At 41.7% G+C, this 23,650-nt stretch overlaps 1 protein-coding gene across 1 annotated transcript in view; it reads right to left on the bottom strand.

The window, feature by feature from the left end:
- LOC102509078 (E3 ubiquitin-protein ligase HERC2) overlaps positions 1–19,700 on the bottom strand; it is a 176,582-nt gene extending 156,882 nt beyond the window's left edge. The window contains 3 exon segments of the mRNA XM_032479272.1: positions 7,817–7,931; positions 18,901–19,003; positions 19,371–19,700. Of these exon segments, the coding sequence (XP_032335163.1) occupies positions 7,817–7,931; positions 18,901–18,972 (187 nt within the window). The 5' untranslated portion in view covers positions 18,973–19,003; positions 19,371–19,700.
- Positions 19,701–23,650: the final 3,950 nt, after the last annotated feature.

Raw genomic sequence — 23,650 nt, 5'->3', positions numbered from 1 at the left:
CAAATTGAGATGCATCATATTCACGGGCAGCGCAGACTCTCCTGGTGATAAATAATAGCACATCTTACTACTAAGGCATCTCAGTCTTGCTGAAATGCATTTCTTACCACCCAGATAGCACTCGGAGTGTTTATTTCACCGAGTCTTGGGCTGGTAAGGAGAGCTACCCTCTGTGGCCCCAGGGTCTGTGAACCTTACTAGTCCCATAGCCAAGTGCAAGACCAGATACCAAAATGCGGACCAGACTTGTTTTGGGGTGGAGAAGACTATGGTGGAAATTTGGGTGATTAAAAATAATTCAGATTCATTCAACAGAAAACCTTACTTAGCCAGCAGGTCCGTGATATCCAGTACCACTGGAAGTACCCTTCACTGCATATGTGTATTTCCTTACCTCTGCAACGAATTGTTAACTTCGAAGTCTATTAAATCTAGTGGCATTGCTACTCTGATTAGTTTACAGAGAATAAAACACATAACCCAAAGAAATGGAAATCAAGAATCCCCAGAAAAAGAAGCAGCTTCTGATACTTTAAAGAGTGGTCAGCCTTTTGGGGGGAGGTGGGGAAACGTCTCTCAGAAATGGAACTCTGGTGTACTGTTGGTGGGAATGCAAGTTGGCACAGACCCTGTGGAAAACAGAATGGAGGCTCCTCAAAAAAAATTAAAAACAGACCTACCATATGATTCAGCAATCCCACTCCTGGATAAACATCCAAAGAAAATGAAATCACTATCTCAAATAGATATCTATATTCCCACATTCGGTGCAGTATTATTCACAATAGCTGAGACGTGGAAACACCCTACGTACCCATCAAGAGATGAATGGATAAAGAAAACGCACACATATACACGCGCAACCACGCACACACACAAGAATATTATTTGGTCATTAAAAAAAGAAGAAAATCCTGTCATTTACAACACCATGGGTGATTAGGACGTTACTAAAGTCGGACACATGATATGACTCACTTACATGTGGAATCTAAAAAAGCCGAATCATAGAGAGTAGACTGGTGGGTGCCAGGGGCTGTGGGGGAGGGGGAATGGGGAGATGTCAGCAATGAGGAGATGAGAAAAGTAAGTTCTTGGGAGCTAGGGTCCATCCAATGTGGTCACTGTACTTAACAACAGTGTCTTGTATACTTGAAAGTTGCTGACAGTAAATCTTAAAATATTCTTACCACACTCCAGAAAGTGGTAATTATATGAAGTGACGGAAGTATTAACTAACCCTATAGTGGTAATCTTTTCATTTGATACGCATATCAAATCATCACGCTATATACCTTCAACTGACACAAGATATTACATGTCAATTACAGCTCAACAGTGCTGGAGGAAGAAACATTTCTCAGAAACCTCTAACTCAGGAGCACTTTTACATTTAGAATCTAAATTCACATTATCTAGGTGAACCCTTGGATAAAGCAGACTGACTTGATAACTGGTTTAAAACGCCTCTATGTCCCTTCCCTGATGCGCCAACAGTGTGGATTACGACACAGTGCACGTTTTCTTAGCCTTGGGCTTGTTCACACAAAGAGAGTCCTAGTTCTTCTGAATTTTCTGACTTCCTACTTGAGTTTTATTCATCAGGAAGTTGACATGACTTCCACATGTAAGATTGTGAAAATATAAGACTCACTCTAATTCTAAAATTCTGACAAAAATTTTCATATCAATAAAAAAAAAGCACTGTCCCGTAGTGTATTCACTTAAAAGCAATGTTCAAGTCTTTCATCAACTTAAAGATGCTGGCCCAAGATTGAATTGATTTCATCAACAGCTAATGTGTGAACCTCTACACAAAAGCTAGAAGTCACCAAACAAAGGTTAATAAATAAATGCAAGATGTGAAAATAAATATATGTATGTTCATGTGTGGCTGGGGCACTGTGCTGTACACCAGAAGTTGACACAACACTGTAAACTGACTGTGCCTCAATACAAACTAAAAAATAGAAAAATAAATAGAAACTATCAATAAATTTAAAACAAACAAAACAAAAATGCACACATCCTTTGCCTCTTATTGCTACTGCAATGGCAGGATGCAAAAACACCTTTGCAGCTGTAACTTGAGCACATTCTTCGTGCTCACTGAACATGCAAAATGGGGCTCTTATGATGTGGACTCCAGAGCTCTGCTAAAATGCTCTAACACCTACTTCCCATTTTTTTTATCTGTAGTATAATAAAAATATACATTTGGTCTTTGCCCCAGGCTCCTGGCACAGAGCTCCTAAAACCCTTCGAACTTACTGAGGATAGGAGTGTCTTTTGCTGTTCATCACCAGCCCCTTTTCACTACACCTGGGCTCATGCTAATGAGCTAGTGCAGGGCGGGGCCTCTAGAATGTTTTATGGTGTGGGCTTGACACCAAAAAAATAAATAGTGATCAGAGGGTGAGAACTATCAGCCCCATCCACCGATCTCCAGAGAGAGGGGAGCTGGAGATTAAATTATTCAATCTCTTGAACAACGAGACTGGGGAGACTCCAGGCTGGTGAAAACGTAGATGTGCCAGGAGGGTAGAGGGTCACGAGAAGGCATGGGCGCTCCATGGGAGCTCCAAGCTCCTGCCCCACACCTCGCCCTCTGCATCTCTTCCATTTGGCTGCTTCTGAGTTGTACTCTTTAAAATAAACCAGTAACAGGGAACCATATTCAATATCTTGTAATAACCTTTTATGAAAAAGAGTATGAAAATGAATATATGTATGTATATGTATGACTGGGACATTATGCTGTGTACAAGAGATCGACACACTATAACTGACTATCCTTCAATAAAAAAATACATGATAGATAGATAGACAGACAGACAGACTGACTAAACCAAAAAACAAAGAGTTTTCCTGCATTCTGAGTCATTCTGGTGAATTCTTGAACCTGAGGCAGTCATGGAAACTTCCAAATTTGTAGTCAGCCAGGCAGAAGTGGGAGCACTCTGGGAACTCCATTTGTGACTGGCATCTTAAGTGGAGGCAGTCTTATCGGACTGAGCCGTTAATCTGCAGGGCCTGAGGTAAGTCCAGTAGTTAAGTGTCAGAACTGGACTGAATTATTAGACACCCAGCTGGTGCTGGAGAATCACAGAATTGGTGTGAAACCACTATCTGAATTAGAAGCTGTTTAACTTGGATAAAATTTGTAGTTAATATTGATGGCTGAGATTAAACTAGAAAGAATGGTGGCACAGAAATGGAAATATATATGCAAGACTGATAAATGTTTCTATCAAGGAAGAAAGACAGTAACTTCTGTCTTAAAGGAAAATGTCCAGTTAAGCCAGAACAGGAAAGGAGATGCTAAGAGATAATTGAGCAGATATAGTAAATTGCAGAAGATTGAGGGAAAGCGAATTTTAACTGCCTTAGTTAACAAAACCCACAAAAATACATCAGGATTGACAAAGGTGATCAATGAACAAAGGTATGAGTCCTAGGCTTCCTCTCTGTGACCACAGCACAGCCGTCCTCTCTCGAGCCCAGACCAGCCTCCTCCCAAAGCTGTTTGGTGCCATCTTCCCAGGATCATAGCCTAAATTCTGAACTATAAAACTGTAGAGGTGTTTTTACAACCAGATGGCCTCAGGCTCTTCCTAGGTGACCAGCGTAACAAACGCTGGCTCCACGTCACGGAGTTCATGATGCAACAGTCACATGCAGGGGAAGGCTGGGAATAAAGTCAGGTAGAGCTGGGATGCTCCTTATTTCCCCATGCGCTCGCTGCTATCATTAGAGCATCCCTGTGCTTCAGGGCCACAGTATGGGGAGAGTTGACAAATCAAAAGGAGAAAACTACTGTTCCCTTGATTAACCTTGGACAAGCAGAAGGTTACTTAAACAAACACAATGCAGTTCCCAGGAGGGTGGGAGGCCCTAGGGATGCTTTCCATGCCTCGCTACTTTTGCTGTGTTCTAACCCCCAGGGTGGACAAGGACCAAATCCTCACACAACAGCCATGAAACCCACCCTGCGAAGGATGGTACTCCTGTCTATTCTGACAGTGTTGCTAAGCATGATCTGTCAACCAGAGCCTCAAGTCTCATATCTGCTTCTTTCCAAAGCTAAAGACCGGAAACTGGGTCCTCAACACACAAAAACAATAGCACCAACCCCGTAGGGAACAGACTCCAGCAGGAGCTGACATCACTGCTTCCAGTAGACACCAGGCAGGCTCCCAGGAGTGGGGTAAGCTTTCCATAAAGGACCCAAGCTTCAAAGCAATAAGAATTCATTATGAAGGACAGAATAAATTGACTGAGGGAAACCTAACTGTGGTCATTTGCTGTTATTGTTTAATCTCTTTTATAAGGAGTACACGAGGAAGCTCTTTCAAGCATCATAAGTGGGACCTGGAAACATGCTAGAATCGCAAACTCCCAGACACCATCCCAACTCCAGGGAATCAGAAACTCTAAGGGTGGGGCTAGCCCTGGGGGTCTGCCCCAGCCCTCAAGGTGATCCTGATTAACCACAAAGCTTGAGAACCCTTGGGCTATGGAATCAGGATTCTCTGAGCCCCCACTGCTAGGAGGACAGGTCCTGACTACACTTCCTAACACTCATGGCCCTTTGCACGGTGGCTTCTAAACTTCAGTGTATAAATGTGTCCCCCAGGAAGCATGGCCACTGCATCAGCAGGTGTGCCCTCCTGGATTTAGATGCAGCTAGGCACTCAAAAAAGTCCACTTCCCTCCGGCCTGGCCCACCCACTTCTACTGCTCCCGGTCCTCCTCACCCCCGCTGTTCAGTCCTCCACCTGGAGGCCTGTGCTCCCTTCTCCCTGGGGACCCCACACACCACCATCCTTGAACCCAGGCCAGGTCTCCCTGACTAACCCGCAGGAAACACTCCACCCCAGACCTCCCCCAGCCCCGGGTGTGGGTGGCATCATGGTGTCTTCACCATCTTGTTACATACTTTGGTATGTCAATGTCTTTTTGGCCCAAATACTCATGAGTTATCTGGGGGGAAAGGCCACATTTAATGTTTTTTTGTTACCTCCTCCACAGAAAAACTATTCAAATCAGCAGAAAAGTTGTTCACGGTCTAAAAAATAAATCAGTCAATCAAAAACTCATCTCTAAGCTCTTAAAATTGGAACACATACCGAAAGAGTACTGACTAGACCAAGAAAAAAAATTTTTTTAAATCCTCAAAACAATTAACACACCTATGTACAATATGAAGCCAGAAAAAAACAAAAATAATTTTAGAGTTCCATGGAACTACAGAAAGGTAGTCCTGATGTCAATAAATTACATTTGTAGCATAACAGAAAGAGCAATGAAACTCTTTCAAGAGGGTCTGGCTTCAGTTTCTAGCTTCGCCCTGTTATTTGTGCCAACTGTGGCCTCCATTTCTTGGCAGAGCCAAGGACTCAATGGAATAATGAGAAAGGTTTACAATAAAGGAAGCAATTCCTGATACTTAAGTTCTTCACAAGGCCAGCGCCAGACAAAAATTAAAAAATACTTTTAGCACATCTTTTAGTATCCTCCTAGCTTTCCTTTCTTTACATTCTATTCCATCCTCTACTTTCCTTCAAAATAATAAACACAAACCATCCTAAATAGGATGTCAATAAGAAATGTTCACTTGAAAAAAAAGCGTAAGCCATCTAGCCTATCTTTTGTAGGGCAGGCCCCCCCGGAAGTAAGCTTCTGTATTCAAAGCTTACTGCTACCTGGGAGGTAGCTTTCTGTCCTCATCAGTAGAACCAGAAAGTTCTAGAAGTGACTGTGAAAGAAAGAAAGGTAATTTTACCCCAAGGGAAGTGCAAGTCATTAGAAGCCACTACTTCACAGAAATAAACCATGATCAAGCTTGACAATAGTTAAGAGCCCAACCCAGGATGGGTGTGTGCGGAAGAAAGTCATAGATCCCCAGGGAAAACAGCAAAGAAATCTGAGTGTTGAAGGAACTTCTCCTCTAGTCTCTATTCTCCTTACAATCAACTACAATACAACCACAGGTAGTGTACATAGTCTTAAAGGTGAAATCTGGCACATCTAAGCCTATCTGTGAAAAAAGGATTTTCTGATACTAAAAAGCACATACCATGCCATATTCAAAATAGAAATTTTTACTGAACGCGGAAAAACTATTCAGTTGGGACCCACATAAAGAACAATTATGCTTTGCTTTCTAACCATGTGACTTTTAAAAGAACAAAGAACAAAAAATATTCATTGACTGTAATGAGTAAGAAACACACTCTGAATTTTTCCATGTAAGTAGTTTTTCTCAGAGCATCTTTTAGAACTGATATTTCACAAAAAAAACACTTTGGGAAACACTGTTTTCATACACTAACCAATACTGGAGGGCTGGGAAAGAAGAGCTACGAAATCTTCAAAAATATACAGAAACGGGGAGGGTATAAAGTGGGAGAGCGCATGCTTAGCATGTACGAGGTCCTGGGTTCGGTCCACAGCACCTCCTCTAAAAATAAATAAATCTAATTACCTCCCCCTGCCAAAATAAAATAATACAATAATAAATAAAATATTTTTTGAATATATACAGAAACTACTAAACTACTAAAACATTACAGAGTGAAAGAAGCCAGACACAAAATAGCACACATGATTACACAATTTTATGTACATGAAGGTCTGGAAAAGGCAAAACTAATCCATGTCAGAGAAAGATCAGACGAGCAGTTGCCTCTGAGCCGGGGTGGGGGGAGAGAGAACTTTCTAAGTGAGCATAATGTTGGGGTTTAGATTACACAGATTATAGCTGTCAAAACTGGTGGTACAGTAAACTTAAAACATATGTATTTCATTATGCAAACGTTTTACCTTAAAGACAAAAGGCTACACTGAACTTGACCTAGCTAATAACACGCATGTGGTGTCTGAGGGAGCCAGGTGAGACGCACCAATGGACAGGAGGATGGAGACTGGCAGGATACGGGGCAAGAATGTGCGGCTGCTCGCTGCGTAGACCTTTCATTGTTCCAGGTGTGTGGAAATTTTCACAATCAAATAGCAACAAAACAAAGCTAATTCTGCTAGACATTGTAACTGAAAAGACATATCAATGTCTTTCCGATGTATTTTCAAGTGGACGCTATCCCAATTCATTCCCCAAAGAGAAAAATAACTACCTTCTAAAACAGTACTTTTATCCGTTTTGATGATTTTCAAACAGCAGGACTAAAACTTCAGCAGTGAGTCTCAAGTGGGGCCTTTCAGATTCTATAGGTTTGAGGTGAGGACAGGCATCCATTCCTTTTTAAAGCCCGAACAATGATTCTGATTCACAAAGTCAAGAACAACTAAATGACAGAATTCGTTGAGCTACAGGCCTAAGTAAGAATGTTCACTGGTATTTCCCTGCATAGACAACAATGTACAATAAAATGAAAGAGCCAAGTCCAGTCCACAGGCCAAAGACTTCCAAAGAGTGTTTTATACACTCCCACAGGAGAAGCATTTGGGAAAAATTTCAGGAATACTAATTATTTCCACTCAACCTTATAATAACCACGATTTAGAGTTAGCCAACATTTTAAAACATTAACTGGAGTTCGTATAAGCTGCCAACAAGACATCAGAGAAGGACACCACAGAAAGGTGGTTTTACAAAAAAAAAAAAGCCTTTAATTCACAGAGAACAATGAAATCCAGGCAGCTCGTAATATTAACTATCATTTAGACATCACGTGAAACAGAACTTAAGAGTTAAGATCAGATACGCTCCTATTCCTACACCACATTCTAAAATCTGTATGAAATGCAATTCATAAAGGTCTTCACAAACTGAAAAATACTAGTAAAAGGCCCTTACCTTTTCTAGGAGGAAGCTCTCCATTCTGTGTTAATTCTGTCCCAGTATACACAATTTCTCCATCTTTAACCATTTCATTCCACAGACCACAGAGCCCATCTCTTGTGAATGCAAGCTGGCAATGAAAAATAAAACAAACTTAACAAAGTGATCGTACAATGCAATTTTTAAGCAATAACATGAAAAAAATTTCATTCCCACTTAGTATTCAATCATTCAACATTTAATGAAAATCATCCCAAGAAATATAACTAAGTGAAAAAGGGACAGTGCATAACAGTTTATATACTATGCTAAGTTTTGCTGAAGATAGAAGGAAAAAGATACACGTGCACACGTGCTCTGGAAAGGTAAACCAGACACAACATGATTACCTACGGGGAGATGGGAAGAGGGGTATGGATGGAAGGTAGCAGAGGCGAATCAAAGTAAGGTTCCGAGTCTGAGAAAATACCTTATATTTACTTCTAAAACATAGAAATGGTTTTCATCTTCAAAAATTACAATTAAATCATAAAAAAGCAAAACTGAGAGCTGGTAACAAGCAAATTAACCTGTGCTTCTATAAAAAGAAGGGTACAGGTGACCCTTGAACAACTCGGGGGTTAACCCAAACAGAACTTACAGTCGGCCCTCCGTATCCATCGGCCCTCCACACCCATAGACTCAACCAACTGCAAAACACCCGCGGAAAAGTGGATCCACGCAGTCCAAACCTGCGTTGTTCAGGGTCAACTGTGTATCAAGGGCCTTCTGAACTATACATCTTTAGTTGCATACACTTTAAAGGAAAAAGAACTTAAACTTTACTAATTGATCTTATTCATAATCATGATAATGACATTAAATTTTAAAACTACTTCATGTATATTGTATGATAAAGCAATGTTAATGTCATACAATGTATGTTTATAGTAAAGTATGTTAGAATTACTAGAAGATAAAATCAAGGAAATTTTTATGAACAATTTGAACTGGAAACCTCACTATGAATTTACGTTTGTATATCTGCTTGCTCTGTTTGGAAAAGACGTAAAATCAATGGCACTCTGGCAGCAATGAGTGTACCAAGCACTAAGATACTGGTTTCCAAGTACCACTTCCCACTGAGTGAAACCCAGACTCTGGGGAAAAAAAGGCTGAATTAAGGGCCAAGGCAGAAAGATGAGCCTAGAATATCTTAGGTTTGCACCAAAAAGGCTGCTCAAAGCCTGAAGGGGACTCCACTGGGCAAATTTAGGACAAAACTGAACATCAAAATACGTAACAACTATACTGAACTTAAAAAAGCAAATAAAAACACAAGTCCACAGTGATACTCAACAACAAAACAAAAATGCTCTTGTTGGTTGTCAGTTTTAGGGAGTCAGAAAAGGTTCCCCAGAGCAGGCAGCAGGTGAAGGGCGGGGGCGTGGTGCACACCCAGAGCAGGCGGCCCTTCTGAAAACTGCAGGTGCAACAGCAGCCCTCCGATCAGACAGACAAGACACTTGACACTAAAACAGACACATCTGTTTGCCCATCTTTTAATGGAAGGCCAGGGCCTTTTCTTTGTTCACAAGTCCACTACTCCATGCCTTGTCACCATTCCAGCATTCACCACTCTCATGAAGCATCCACTACCTCCAGTCTGTTTCTTTAAATGGAGCAAGACTGAAGGGCACTTGGTGAGCAGTCTTAGTACGGAATTCTCCTAGACTTTCAAGACTTCCCCCCACCCCGTCCTTCACAGTTCTCTCTTACCTAACCTGTACAAGGCATTTTTTTTAGCATCTCACTTTTATCCAAGCAATGTGTAGTAGGCACATATAAGACGGCCCTCAAGATCCTTGCCCCCAGTGCACACACACGCTGTGGAATCCCTTCTCTGAGTGTAGGCGGGACCTGTGAATAGGCTGGGACATCACACCCGTGATGAGGTTTTGTTTCCTTCTGTGGCAAAAGGTGAAGGAATTTCTCATATATAACTGAGGTCTCACATCAGCTGATTTCTAGTTAGTCAAGAGGAAGATTGTCCCAGGGTCCTGTCAGGTGACAGCCCTTAAGAGGAGGGGGCCCTCCAGAAAAGACACTCTCCCCAGCCAGAAGAGCGAAGTGCCATGAGCTGCCTGTGGAGAGGGGCATCTCCTGGGGGCCCACGACTCAGTCCCACAACCCTAACAACTGAATTCTGCCAACAAGGACCTCAATGAGACTCCAGATGAGGAGTCAGAGTGGCCAGCACCCTGAGTGCAGCCTGTGAGTCCTGAAGCAGACCCAGTTAAGCCATGGCCAGACTATGGACTCACAGAAAGGGGGAGAGAGTACACGTGAGTTGCTTAAAGCTGCTCAATTTGCAGTCAGTGACTTGTAACAACATAGCAACAGAAAACCAATTCGGCAACCAACTCAGTTTTCATGGTAGCCACAACTTTCTTTCAGCACACATAATTCATCTGTTCACATCACTAATAAGGTAACTGCCATAAATATACTTGAGACCAAAACATATGACTATTGGCCAAAGTATTAACTTGTAGAGGAAGAAGTAATTCCTTTCTAAAAAGTGAGACATGCACATTCAGGGCCTCTGAGGTTTTAATGAGGGAATGGAAAGCCTTGGCCTACCTGCTGATTCAGGTAAGAGGGCAGCTAAGACCTGCCGCTGGGTTCAGTCCAGTCTCCACACGGCCCCACAAGGCCTAGGGGGCAAACAGTGCCCAGACTAAATAGCCCTTTGTGGGCCATGTTCCAGCAGTCCCACGCCACCTTTAGGGGCACCAGAGACTAAATGGTCATGCCGCAAGTCATAACTCAGTGTCACTGCAGTGTACGGAGACAGAGGAAGAAACTAGAAACAGAGAAAAGGAGGCCTTTACCAAGAGTTCCCCAAAAAAGGATGACAGCCTAAGAAGAGACAAGGGAAGAAGAGTATCTAAGACGTTTTAGATCAAAGGGGACAGATCAGATGTGAAAGGGGGAAAAGAGAGTGAGGGAACAGAATCAGAATGAGAGTGAACTAGCTCAGTTTTAACCACTGAGATTTGCACCAACTACTGAACATCAACGTGGAGACCGTCTCCCCATGGGCGCACACCCACAGGTACACACCTTCACACGCTCACACAGACACATACTGCAAATACAAATTCAGATCTTAGTAGAGTGTTCGGGGCTAGAGGTTTAAATCTACGAGGTATCAGCAAAGAGGCCATAGACCAGAGGAGATGCCCACACCCAAGGAAAAAGGTGGACCAACATCCTCAGCCCCGACTGCTCACCAGGATAGCCCCAGGGAGGTTGGGGATGAAATATTTACAAAGAATAAGCCAAGGAGCGGGGGAGGGTATAGCTCAAGTGGTAGAGTGCATGCTTAGCATGCACAAGGTCCTGGGTTCAATCCCCAGTACCCCCTCCAAAAATAAATAAATCTAATTACCTCCTCCCCCCCAAAAAAAGAATTAAAATAATACTGTAATAAATAAATACATTTTTTTAAAAAAAAGAAGAAGCCAAGGAAGCAGCCCAGCTGACGTGGAAACAAACTATTGCTACCGCCCATGCTTTCATCACTTGGGTCACGTTGGGAAAACTGGGAAATAATCACTGCATATGGGGACTTGAGTAACCACCACTCACACTGCAACATTTCGGGCATCTGAAAGGATTCGAGGAAGGACGAACACTGCTAAGGCAGCAAAGCAAGCTTCCCTGGGAGGAGGGGGTAAAAGATCAAGTCTGTGGAAAGCAGAGATGAAGCCCTGGGGAGAGCAGTTTCCAAGGCACTGGGATGGAAGCCCAGGATCCCAAGGAGAAAGCAGCTGGGAAAACTGGGAAATAATCAAGGCCCTGGAAGAACAGCCTGCACAAGCAACAAAAACCACTTCAACTTGTCAGTTTGAGAGCACTTGTTCAAGGGGGGAGGGTGTAGCTCAGGGGTAGAGCGCATGCTCAGCATGCACGAGATCCTGGGTTCAATCCCCAGTGCCTCCACTGGAATAAATAAGTAAGTAAAGAAATCTAATTATCTCCCCCCTCAAACAAACGAAAGAAAGAAAGAAGTATTTAAAAAAACAAACAAACAAAAAACAGCGCAGAAGAGCTGAAAGCTGCCTCCCTGAGAAGCACCTGAGGGCTGAGACCAAGCAGAGCTCAGTGGAGCTGTGGAGAGAGAGGCTGGTCTCACAGGGGACAGGCCTGGTCAACAAGCCATGCTTCAAGCAGAACCTCGATGGGCCACACCCCAGAAATACAGGTGAGGTGCAAGCTGGGCAGTAGGACCCAGGTCTGAGTCATCCCAGTTCCCCACTGCTCTGCAGTGACCCTGCGCACCATGCTACCAGTCTGGAAGACCCTCTCTGGAGAATACCCTTACTCAGATTTTTCATATGCAACGCCTTGAACTCAAAACAAAAATAATACGTAAGATAAGACCACATGATTGAAAAATGAAAAAAATGGAAGACAGCATAAACAGACCGAGAGTAGATCCAGGAAACAAACAAAGACACAGAGACTTCGCCCTAAAAAGGCAACTCCGAGCAACTGATTAAAGTGCTGAGTGACACTTTCCCTAGCAGATGCCAGCACAGGGCAGTGAGGGAAGGGCAGAGGGGCAGGCAGGACAAAGCAGCACAGGAAGCCCGGGGCACAGCAAGTTACTACAGGGGTCAGCAAATTAAGTCCCCGCCCAGGGGCCAAATCTGGCCCATGATCCGATTTTATATGGCCCACAATCTAAGGGTGATTTTTATATTTTTCAGTGGTTGAAAAATAGTCAAGAGAAGGAAGATATTTCATGATCTATGCAAACTATGACATTCAAACTTTAGTATCCGTAACATTTACTGGAACCCAGCAACACATGCTTGTTTTCTGTACCATCTGTGGCTGCTTTCACATGAGCACAGCAGAGGTGAGCAGTCGCCACAGAGAACATACTGCCCACAGAAGTATTTACTATCCTGACTCCCGCGTTACTGCACTGGCCCCCACTCCTGGGCTGCAGATACAGCAGGTCATCTCACTAGGCCTGTGGGGCTCTTCCACAGAGTCTGCAAGAAGAAACCACAGAATAGTCCAAAGGCGGGGGCAAAATACCCAGTTCCTTTATCTCTCCTTGCCAAATGGTAAAGTTCACCCCATGGAAACCTAGCTCCTGCTCTCCCCGCAACTTCCAGACTATGTCACCTACAATTCCATGGTAGGCGGTTGGGAGGCCATAATCTTAAAATAGCCTTCCTGCGTGGCATTACATCCAAGACCAGGAAGTAGAAGGGCGGCCCACAAGCATGCTGGGACATCAACCCGAAGGGAAGGGGAGACACAGTCGAGGAATTAAAAAGGCTGCACAAGGTTTGATGTTCAAGCAATTAAAAGATCAGATTGAAAATTTCAACAGAAACTACAGAAATGTACCTACTGTGGCAAGTTAAGCAAACTGCCCCAAAACACCTCAAACTAAACATTAAAAGTAGAAGCATTTTACTAAATATACTTCAATAAAATTCATTCAAATAAAATTGTGGAAATTCTCAAACCAAAAAGGACAATATCTAAAATTAAGAACTCAATGAATGAGACTGAAAGCAGACTGGGAAGGCCTGTGTTTTCACCTGCGAAGGATTAATTTCTTTAGCAATTACCTCCCTGGTAGAAAATCAGACAGAATGTATCAAACAGCTGTTTTCAAACAGACAACCCAGAACTGTGACCCCTGAAAAGGGCAATTAATGAAGTAAGGGCTACAAACTGCCCACATGTAATGCCTAGAAGCAGCTTCCAGGCTGTAACACAGGAAAAGGGAACCCAAATAGAGCCCAGAGGTCTTGCTGAATTGAGGAGACAGATAGGCTGTAAGTAGGTGAAAATGGCAAGAATCCAGCAGAGATTAGCTACAGAGAGAGTGATCTCTGGAGATGGGCAGAGGGGACCCCTTGAGACTCTGGCTGGGTACAGGGCATGGGTTGAGAAAACCACCAAAGCTGGGGAAAGCAGCACTGAAAAGGAGCAGGTGGAACTCCCATGATTCAGTCTAGGGAAAGCTTGTGTTTCTACCAACCAGAAGAGAAGGACCTCCCAAAACATCAAGCATTAGACAGAGCCCTAAGGAGGAGACTGCCTTAATAAGGCAGATAAATTAGCCCAAGATTAAAGGCTGTACTAGGTCAGCCCAAACAAACCTAGGAGCAAGCTTTAAAAAGGCCAAATTAATCCCAAGTAACTGACATGCAAGCCAGACAAAACTAATGCTCTTTGAAGGAATAAAACAAAATACAGCACAGAATAACATTACTATTTACAATGTCCAACATCCAATAAAAAATGACCAGGCATGCAAACATGCCCCATAACCACAGCAATAAATCAATAGAAATGATAGAATCAATTGACTGATATAAAACCAGAAATGATGGAGATGATGGAATTAGCAACGAAGAACATTAAAAACTCTATTATAGGCATGCTCTATATACTCACAGAGAGAACGATATGAACATGGTGACAAATGAAACGGAAGATACAAAAAAGACTGGAAGAGACCCTCTAGAGATGAAAAATACAACATCTAAAGTGAAAACTTTTAACGCACAGGATTACCAGATGAGACACTGCGGAGCAGTTACGGCTGTAACGTGCTTTGCTCTCTCCCTTTTAAAACTCGTTTACTTTGCAGGTCTACCCATAACTACAGGTTTAATGCCCACCGCCAGTCTTCACGTCAATCTACAGTCATTCAGTCATCTGAAGACCTTTCTCTGCTCAATTCCTCAGGAAGGGCTCATGGAAACAGTATTTTCTGAGTTCCTGCTCATTGATAAGTTTGTATCCTTTTTACCTGAAAAGTCAGTTTTCTTAGAACATAAAATCCTTGGCTCGTATTTTATTTTCTTGAGTGCCTTAAATACGTTACTCAGTTTTCTTCTACGTAAGCCCTTGTTGTCAAAGTCTGATGGTAAACTCATTTTCTTTCCCTTATAACTATTATTAGTCTTTTCCAAGAATCAAAGCTAGAAGTTCTTCAAAAGACTAACAGGGGTAGAGTGCACGCCTAGCATGCATGACGTCCTGGGATCAAACCCCAGTACCTCTGTTAAAAAAAAAGACTAACAAAATATATAAACCCCTGACAAGACAGATACAAAATATAGAGAAGATACAAATAACCAAAATCATGAATAAAAGTGAGCAATGTTACCTATTCCACAGACAAAAAAGTAATCACAAGAAGTCATTATGAAAATCAAGTAAGTTACCTCTATTTACAAAATTCTTTTATTTCTATGAATCACCTACCAACTGGAAAAACCCAAGAATAGAACTTACTAAGTTCATGTTTACATTTTTTAATCTATTGATATTTCTAAGTATAAAGTGACAATATATACATTTAACAACTTTAAGTTTAAAAGCTCACTTTTATGCTTAATCATCTCAAATCAATGATCAGAAGGAGACGAACTCAATCCGAGTTGAATTACTGACATACTCAACAACTTCGATGGGCAAAGGCATTATGCCAAGTGAACAAAGCCAATTTTAAAAGGTCACATACCAGATGACAGTCTCAAAAAGGCAAAATTATAGAGCTGGAGGACAGATTAGTGATTACCAGGGGTCAGAGACACAGAGGAAGGAGAGTGTGACCACAGAAGGACAGCAGGAGAGGGATCTTTGTGGCGATGGAACAGTTCTGGATTTTTTTTTTAATAGTTGGGTCTTCTTTATTTATTCAGACTGACTCTCCCTTTTATTTTTTAATTTATTTATGTATTTTAATCTTTCGGTATTTAAAATTTTTCCTTTTTCAGTTTTATTAGGTAGAATGTAGAATTATTACAGTTTGACTGCACATACACGTTATATTGCATGTAAATACGTATATACACTATACTGCAATTTTTTTAAGTTTGTATATATGTACTAATTATTGTTTCTAAGAACAGATTAGATCTTTAGCTTTTTAAACTTACATAGTTATCAAAGGAATAAAGCCAACTGCAAAACAAGAATCAACAGAATGCAGTAATCCAATCATAAAGGACAGTCAGATGTGCTTACACATATTCAAGAAATCAAAATAATAATTAGTTCATTTGTGCCCTTATTATTACTGTTGTTATTTTTTAGGTTCCTCATATAAAAGATGTCATTTGGCATTTGGAACAGTTCTGGATCTTAACTGCGGTGGTGGGTACATGGATAGACAAGTCTGGTAACACAACATAGAACTATGCACACACCATACTGATGTCAATTTCCTGGTTTTACTATTGCACTACAGTTACATAAGACGTAACCCAGGGGGAGTCTGGGTGAAGAGTACACAGTGACCTCTCTACTTTCTCTGCAACTTCCTGTGAGTCTATTATTATTTAAAAATAAAAAGTTTAAAAAATTGCTTCATACATATCTAATTTCATGTTCCACTTCAAAGAACCCAAAAATAGAAACTGTAGGAGATTCATCTGAGTACAGCTTATGCAAAGAAGAACAGGAAAACGCCATTCCTGGACCCATGCTCAGACACCTTTAGCTTTACATCAAAACTAGCAAACAAGTATGCATATATGTCTAAAGAATAAAAAGCTTTTAAGGTATCATGTACTATGTTTTCTAGTTCCTTTGATTAACTAACTTTTTGGTTCATTAGGAAAAACCACCAATAACATCAAACAGAAGGACTTTTACTGTAAATAAAAACAGTAATGGTGATGACTATGTAGGTAACACTTCTTAGCTCTGTATTTTATTGCATCTTCAATAAAGTTGTGAAGGAGAACCTGGGATTTGAGAGACTCCATGCAACAATCAGCAAAGAGTACAGAAGAGGTAAAAAGCATTACATATGTAAAAAACCAGACATATTACCAGATATATGCCTGCCACATAATGGACACCCCATTAGAGGTAGTTAGTTGCAAGGTCCCAGGCCTGAGGCATCTAAATGTCTCCAGTCAAGAAAGTCTAGGATTAGCGTCTATATTTTTTAAAATACGCATATAATAAAACTTTTCACAATCTCCAAAATTTGTTCCTTTCTAATGTCACTAAAAACTGTAAGGGCATTTCAAACAAAAAGAGCCATAGAAAATAGATTAGCTAAATCCTATGGTTAAGAAATGTGTTTCTACCCCTATATACTGTTTATTAAGCAGGTGTCAATCCTATTCCCAAAACAAAAGCCCCAACCGAGGGATGGGACACTTCCTACTCCAGACAGAGAGACATGCCTCACAAGGTAAGGAGAAAACTTGTCAGTGTAAGGCCTGCACCCATGACAGGTGCCTTCAGGAAGGATTCCAACAAGTCAAACAACATCTAAGTCATTCCTCAGGGTGAAACAACGTTCATTCCTCACATTTAACAAGCAATGCTGGAGCAGTTGTACAAAGCCCAGGTCAGCAATCACTTTTTTCACAGCTTCAACATCCACACTACATTTTTCCCCGGATGCACTACCCAAAAAGGTCTCTTCACTCATTCCCGGGAGTCCGGAAGGGTTCTGAATGATATTCAAATATCTAGAAGGGTAAAGCACTATGCACTACATTAAATAAGTCAAAAGTAAAATGGTAAGCACCCTAAGGCATTTAAGTGGTGTTTCACTTTTATGTGTATCTGTCGGACTCATCATTAGCCCTCAGTTCAGCATTAAACTGGCTTTAGATCAAGATGCCAAAACTCGTATTTAGCAGTTATTCAATTATGATTACTAAGGGAAAAAAACTTCATTAAGTCATTTACTTCAACAAATACCATAACACATAAACATGAATATAAAATAATTCTTCGGTGGGGAGGGTATAGCTCAGTGGTAGAGTACCTGCTTAGCATGCACAAGCTGCTGGGTTCAATCCCCAGTCCCTCTATTAAAATAAATAAATAAATAAGCCTAATTACCCTCCCCCTTAATAAATAAATAAAAAGAAACTGTCGTTTTAAAAACAATTCTTAAAATTGGTTTGCCTGAATCTCAAGATTTCAGAAATAAGAAATTATTCATTTCTCACCTCCCCCAACACAGCTTAAAAAAAAAAAGACAAAGGTAAACAGAGAGGAATTGCTACATAAAAGGCAATGTTGAAACAAAAACAAACCAAGAGTCACTACTATGCCAGGTTCTGGACCTAATTCTTCCTGTTTTTCTTATCTAACATCACACCATGAACAACAATCCCATCATCCACAGCACAGTTCCTAACAGGTGGCTCTCATACCAACCTGGACTCAAGACTGTTAAAAAAAAAAAAAAATTTAGGAAAGGCAATAATGCTGCACTACAAGTAGCTATGACCAACTGCTTACAGAATACATGACTTGATAAACCTCCATGCAGTACGTCAGACTGTACTTTAAAAAGGTAAGATTACCTGAGAAATACTTTAAATGGTTAACCTCAGGGAAGAGAAAAACAACACATATTTATCACAAAGAATTTCAGACACTTCTTTCTGAAGGTAATAGAGAGTCACAAAAGCAGTTTTTCCAAACCATCTGCAACAAAACTAACTTGGGGTAAAGACTAGTCTACTGAAATATTACCGTTATTATTTATTTGATAATTTTTGGAAAACCCTGCAATTACCGAGAGTCTAACACCAGCATTTTGTTTCCAATGCGAATATCCGAGCACTCCTCTCAATAAGACCACTCACAAATACAAAACTGCTCAACTGGACTCTCTCTCCAGAAACACAAACATAGAATTCCGTAAAAACAAGTGAGTTTCTGCAGGACATGATAAAACTGTACGTCACTTCTCCCCAGTATAATTAACTGAACATCTCAAAAAGTATCACTAAACAGTCACCAAGATATGGCTAAGAATGAAACAGACTTCTTAAAAATAATAGTTAAGAAAAATTTTTGCATAACTATATCTCAAGTTCCTCACACTATTAAAATGTAGCCACACACTCTATAAAAACAGCAATAAAAACTGGTACAATAAAGGTACATTTTAAGTTATAGAAAGTAAACCTGCTTCTCTAACATGGCAAGATCCAATTTGCAACCCCTTACATATCATAAAGAAAGCCTTAACCAGAAATTTAACTATAGACGCAGGAAAACACCAAGAAAAAGGTATGTCAAAACCTCACCTGTATATCTGTTTTCAACCATTTGGAGTCAAGTCGAGCCTGGGCAGCCAAACAGAAAGAATCAGAAGGCATCTTTCCTCCGGTTTCCTAGCGGTCGTCAAACCTGCGAGGAAAACAGAAATGTTGAAGATCTAAAGCTTTTCAGAATGTTACAAAGACCCTCCCGCAAGCTTTAATGCGGCAAAAGACAGAACAGAAGGAAGGAGAGAAGCGCTGGGGGAAGGGAGTGAAAGGAGAGAGACGGAAAGAGAAAGATGGAGCGAGGAAGGAAAAGGGCTATTTCCAGTCCATGTAAGAGTCTCACGGGGATTCACCCGGTTCTGTGCCGTGTCGGCGAGACCTTGAGAATGGACGAGCAGAGACCAAATCACAATGTCATCCCCTTCCCTTAAATCCAAAAGGTAAACACACAGGCTGCGGGGAGCCCACATCTCAACGACAAATGACACCGGCATGCAACGCCGCTTTACCTCAAACTAGCGGCTGCTGAGTGAAGTAAATTAATCAAAATTCACGACTGCAGAAAAAAATCTAAAACAATAATCACTTGGAAATGAAAAGACAGCCCAGGACGCGCGCCGCGGGCGGTCGGCGCAGGCCCTGGTCCCTCGGATGCGCCAACGCCCGCCTTCCCTGGCTCGGCCCGGCCACGGCCCGCACCGCCCCCGCGGCCGGCCACCCTCGCCGTCCTCCGGGGACGAAGACCCGACGGCAGAGGCCCGGCCGCCTGGCTCCAGGCGCGTGAGGACACAGCCCCAGCCGATGCTGGCTCCTCCGGCGCTCGCGATCCCGGCGCCTCCCGCGGCCGGAGGGGCGGGCCGAAGTGGGCTACCGCCCCCGCTGCTCAGCCAATCGCAGCGAGGCGTCTCCCCGGGCCCAGCCAATGGGAAAGAGAAGATTTATCGCCCCTCCTCCCAAATCTCCTGTTTCCTTCAATCCCGCTACTCTTTTTCCTTGAGCTCCCCCCTTTCGGTCAGGGCCAGCCGCAGACGCCAGGAGGCGGGATTTCCGCCGCACGCACGCACGCACGCACGCACACGCTCCGCTCCTGGACTTCGCACGGCGGCCGGCGCGCTGGTGCTCCACGAGTCCAAGACCCTAGTGCTGCAGGGCTGGGCGGCGTGGGTGGGCGCTGGCGCTAGAGGTGTGGCTGGCGGCGGGCTGCTAGAGCCTCCTCTTGTCTGTCTCACTGAATGTTAACTGCAACCCTGAGCGGAATGCGTGGAGGAGCTGGTAGCGGGGGATCGGAGGAGGAAATGAGAGCTTTTAGTTCCACTGAACCAGTACCCATAGAACAATTCTTAAGAAATTTTAAACGATTGAAGTCATACAAAGTATGTTCTCTGGTCATAATAGAATTAACTTCAAATGAGTAAGAGTTAAGGACAATCTCCAAACACTTGGACATTGAACAGTACACCGCTAGATAATCCGTGGGTTAAAGAAATCTCAAAGGAAACAGTACTATTTTGAATTGAACAAAAGTTAAAACAAGAATTTGTGGTATGCAACTAAAGTACTCACTAAAGTGAAATATATAACATTAACTGCATATTTTAGAAAATAAGAAAGGCCCTAAGTAAACAATCTAAGCTTACGTTTTAAGAAACCAGAAAAAGAAGAGCAACATACCCTAAAACAAAAGACAGAAAATGATAGAGGAGCAGAAAGAAATGAAATTGAAAACCAGAAAAACTATAGAGAAAATTAGTGAAAATAAAAGCCGGACCTTTGAAAAGATAGTAAGATATGATAGGCCCGCCAAAAAAAGAAAACACAAGTTACCAGTATCAGGAATGCAAGAAAAGTTATCACTAAAGACTTCAAAAAGACAGCGAAATACAGGTTTCCTTCACTATCTGAAAGTAGAAAATTCCTATGAAACCTTGGCAGCAGAAATGGCATAAAGCAAAGAAACATTTGCCTTAGGGACACATCTTGCCAAGGGATGCACAAAATAAATCGAGATAAATCTCAATCACAGACACAGTTCAAAGTTATGGTGGCTTGATGCTGAGATGCTGCGGGTAGTTCCTAGGGAAGGAGCTTCGTGGTGCCACTCTCACTTCTGGGGGTGCAGGCTACCTCTACAACAGCTCGCTGCAAAACAAACACTGAACACTATTTTCATTTTTTGCCTTTTTTCATAAAAACAAAAATTCTTTTGGGATTTCTTTTGGTTAGCGAAAGCAGGTAGTAATGTAGATCTTTTCATAAAAGCAAAATGGCTTAAAGTGAACTTGTGAAAAGCAAGGGACACCTGTACTAGGAACAATTCTATGCATACAGATTTGACAATTTATATCAGACTGATTCCATAAAAGTTGCACACTGCCAAAACGCACTCAAAAAGAAATAGAACAGGACTATACCTATTAAAGAAATTAAATTCATAGTTAACAACCTTCCAAAGAAAGAAATTTCCAGGCCCAGAAACAGCAATTATATACAACTCTTCCAGAAAATTGAAGAGGAGTGAACATTTTCATTCTGTAAGCCCTGCATCACCCTGATAACAAAACCAAGAACAGACATTACAGGAAAACTTAAGACCAATATACCTCATAAACATAGATGTAAAAAATTTTAGTCAACTTTTTGCAAGTAGATTCCAACAATATACAGAAAGAATAATACATGATAACTGTTCATCCCAAGAATTCAAGATTGATATAACATTCAAAGCTAAGCATAATTCACCATGAGATCATCTCAACAGATACAGATAATGCTTTTGACAAAATCCAACATCTCATCATAAAAACTATCAACAAACTGGAAAGAGAAGAGAACTCCTCAACCTGGTAATGGGCATTTATGAAAACCTACATTACAAGCCAAAACAGTCTTGAAAGAACAAAGTTGGAGGACTCACACTTCCTGATAAGAAAATTTACTACAAAACCACAGTAAACAAAACAGTGTGATAATTCCAAAAGGATAAACATATAGATCAATGAAATAGAATACAGAACCCAGAATAAATGCTCCTATATCTGATCAATTGACTTCCGACAAGGGTGCCAAGATCATTCAGTGATGAAAGGAGAGCTTTTTCAATAAATGGTTCTGGGAAAACTGGATATCCATATGCAAAAGAAAGACACTGGACCCTTACCTTACACCATATATAAAAATTAACTCATCAAACCTAAAAATAAGAACTAAAACTATAAAACTCTTAGAAGAACACATGGGGGAACGCTTCAGTTCATGACATTGGACTTAGTAATGATTTTTTAAACATAACACCAAAAGCACAGGCAACTACAATAACAAAAATAGGGAAGTTGAATAAATTTAAAGTTTGTATTTCCCTAATCTTATTTAGGTTCCTACTTCTCATCTATTTCCCCCATCTCTACCCCTAAACACTGTGGGACTTACAGACTGTCTTCAGCAGCATCTTTAATTTATTTTGTAATATTCTCAGCATATTGCTATTCTAATGAAAAACCTGTTGTTTCCTGTGGACAACAATGGCTTTTTATTATCCCACATCCGTACATCTTAGAGCATGACAGTGATTCCCTGCTACTTACACCATTATTCCTCCCGCTTCAGTTAAGAAAACAAAACAAAACACAAAACTGAACTTCTTTGAAACACACGCTATCATATTATACCACCCTCTGCCCCTGATTGCAATAATCCACACTTCTTTTCCTCACTTCTTTGCTCATGTTCACTAAAGAGTTAAGCACTCAGCTCATGACCTTTTTCCCACTACTACCATTGGATCCATTCTCAAGGGCTTTCCTAGCACAAGAGTCGCCCACCCGGTGCCCTCACCTCTCAGTTCATCAGGAAATCGCTTTTTCCCTCCTTGGGAGGGAAGTAATTAGGTTTATTTATTCCTTTTTTTTTTTAATGGCAGTACCGGGGATTGAGCCCAGGCCCTCGTGCTTGCTGAGCATGTGCTCTAACTCTCCTGCCTAGGGCTTCACTTTTAAACATCCTGCTTCCTGCTCCACCTGAGCCACTTACCACCCTGATGAGTTCCATTCACCAAATCACCTTGAAGATCACCATCGTCAGCTTCTGACTCTTCAGTTACCACATCTTATCTTTCTAGTTCACTTCCTCTAGTAACCTCTAGTAACTATGCCAATGGTCTTCAACCCCTCTAGGAGTCCTGACTTACATCCTCACTTGTCTCTTTTGCCAAGTTAGATTTTTCGGCCTACCATATTGCTTGCCCATTATCTCTGATCGCTTGTTCCTCTCTCCCTCCTTACTTGTACTTACCTGGCAAACCTAACCCTAGGTGAGTCCACTCCACTCACTTGGAATGTAGCTGAACTCCTAGAGGCACACTGTTGAACATCTGCTTCTTAACTCTTTCCATTCTCCAGTCCTTCATGATTACCTGTTACCCAGGGTACAACAGGCCTGCGGAAGAAAAGCCAGCCAGCTGGGGGCAGCAGAGCGGAGGGATGGAAGATAGGAGATGTACCCCTCACCCAGTCTTGAGCCAATTCACCCCAAGACTTACTGAGGTTAGAAGTAATTAACAACCAGATATTAGTGCTGCCAGAAGCACCCTAACTAATGAAATTTCTCACCATGAAAAGTACCATCATAACCATGCCTATTGTGGTTTCTTTCTCTTCTCTATTACTGTGGATAAAGCTTCCCATATCTCACAGGTAGACAGTCCCCCTCCTAGTGCTCTGGATCCACCCGCTCACCTATCCATGACTCCACTCAGGTCATTAGTCCTTTCCTTGCCTCTCCTCCATCCTTCCCT

Source organism: Camelus ferus, chromosome 5, assembly GCF_009834535.1.
Source record: "Camelus ferus isolate YT-003-E chromosome 5, BCGSAC_Cfer_1.0, whole genome shotgun sequence".
In the NCBI taxonomy this organism is placed as follows: Eukaryota; Metazoa; Chordata; class Mammalia; order Artiodactyla; family Camelidae; genus Camelus; species Camelus ferus.
The sequence above is the reverse complement of the archived record's forward strand: the minus strand, read 5'-3'. Positions and strand labels throughout refer to the sequence as shown.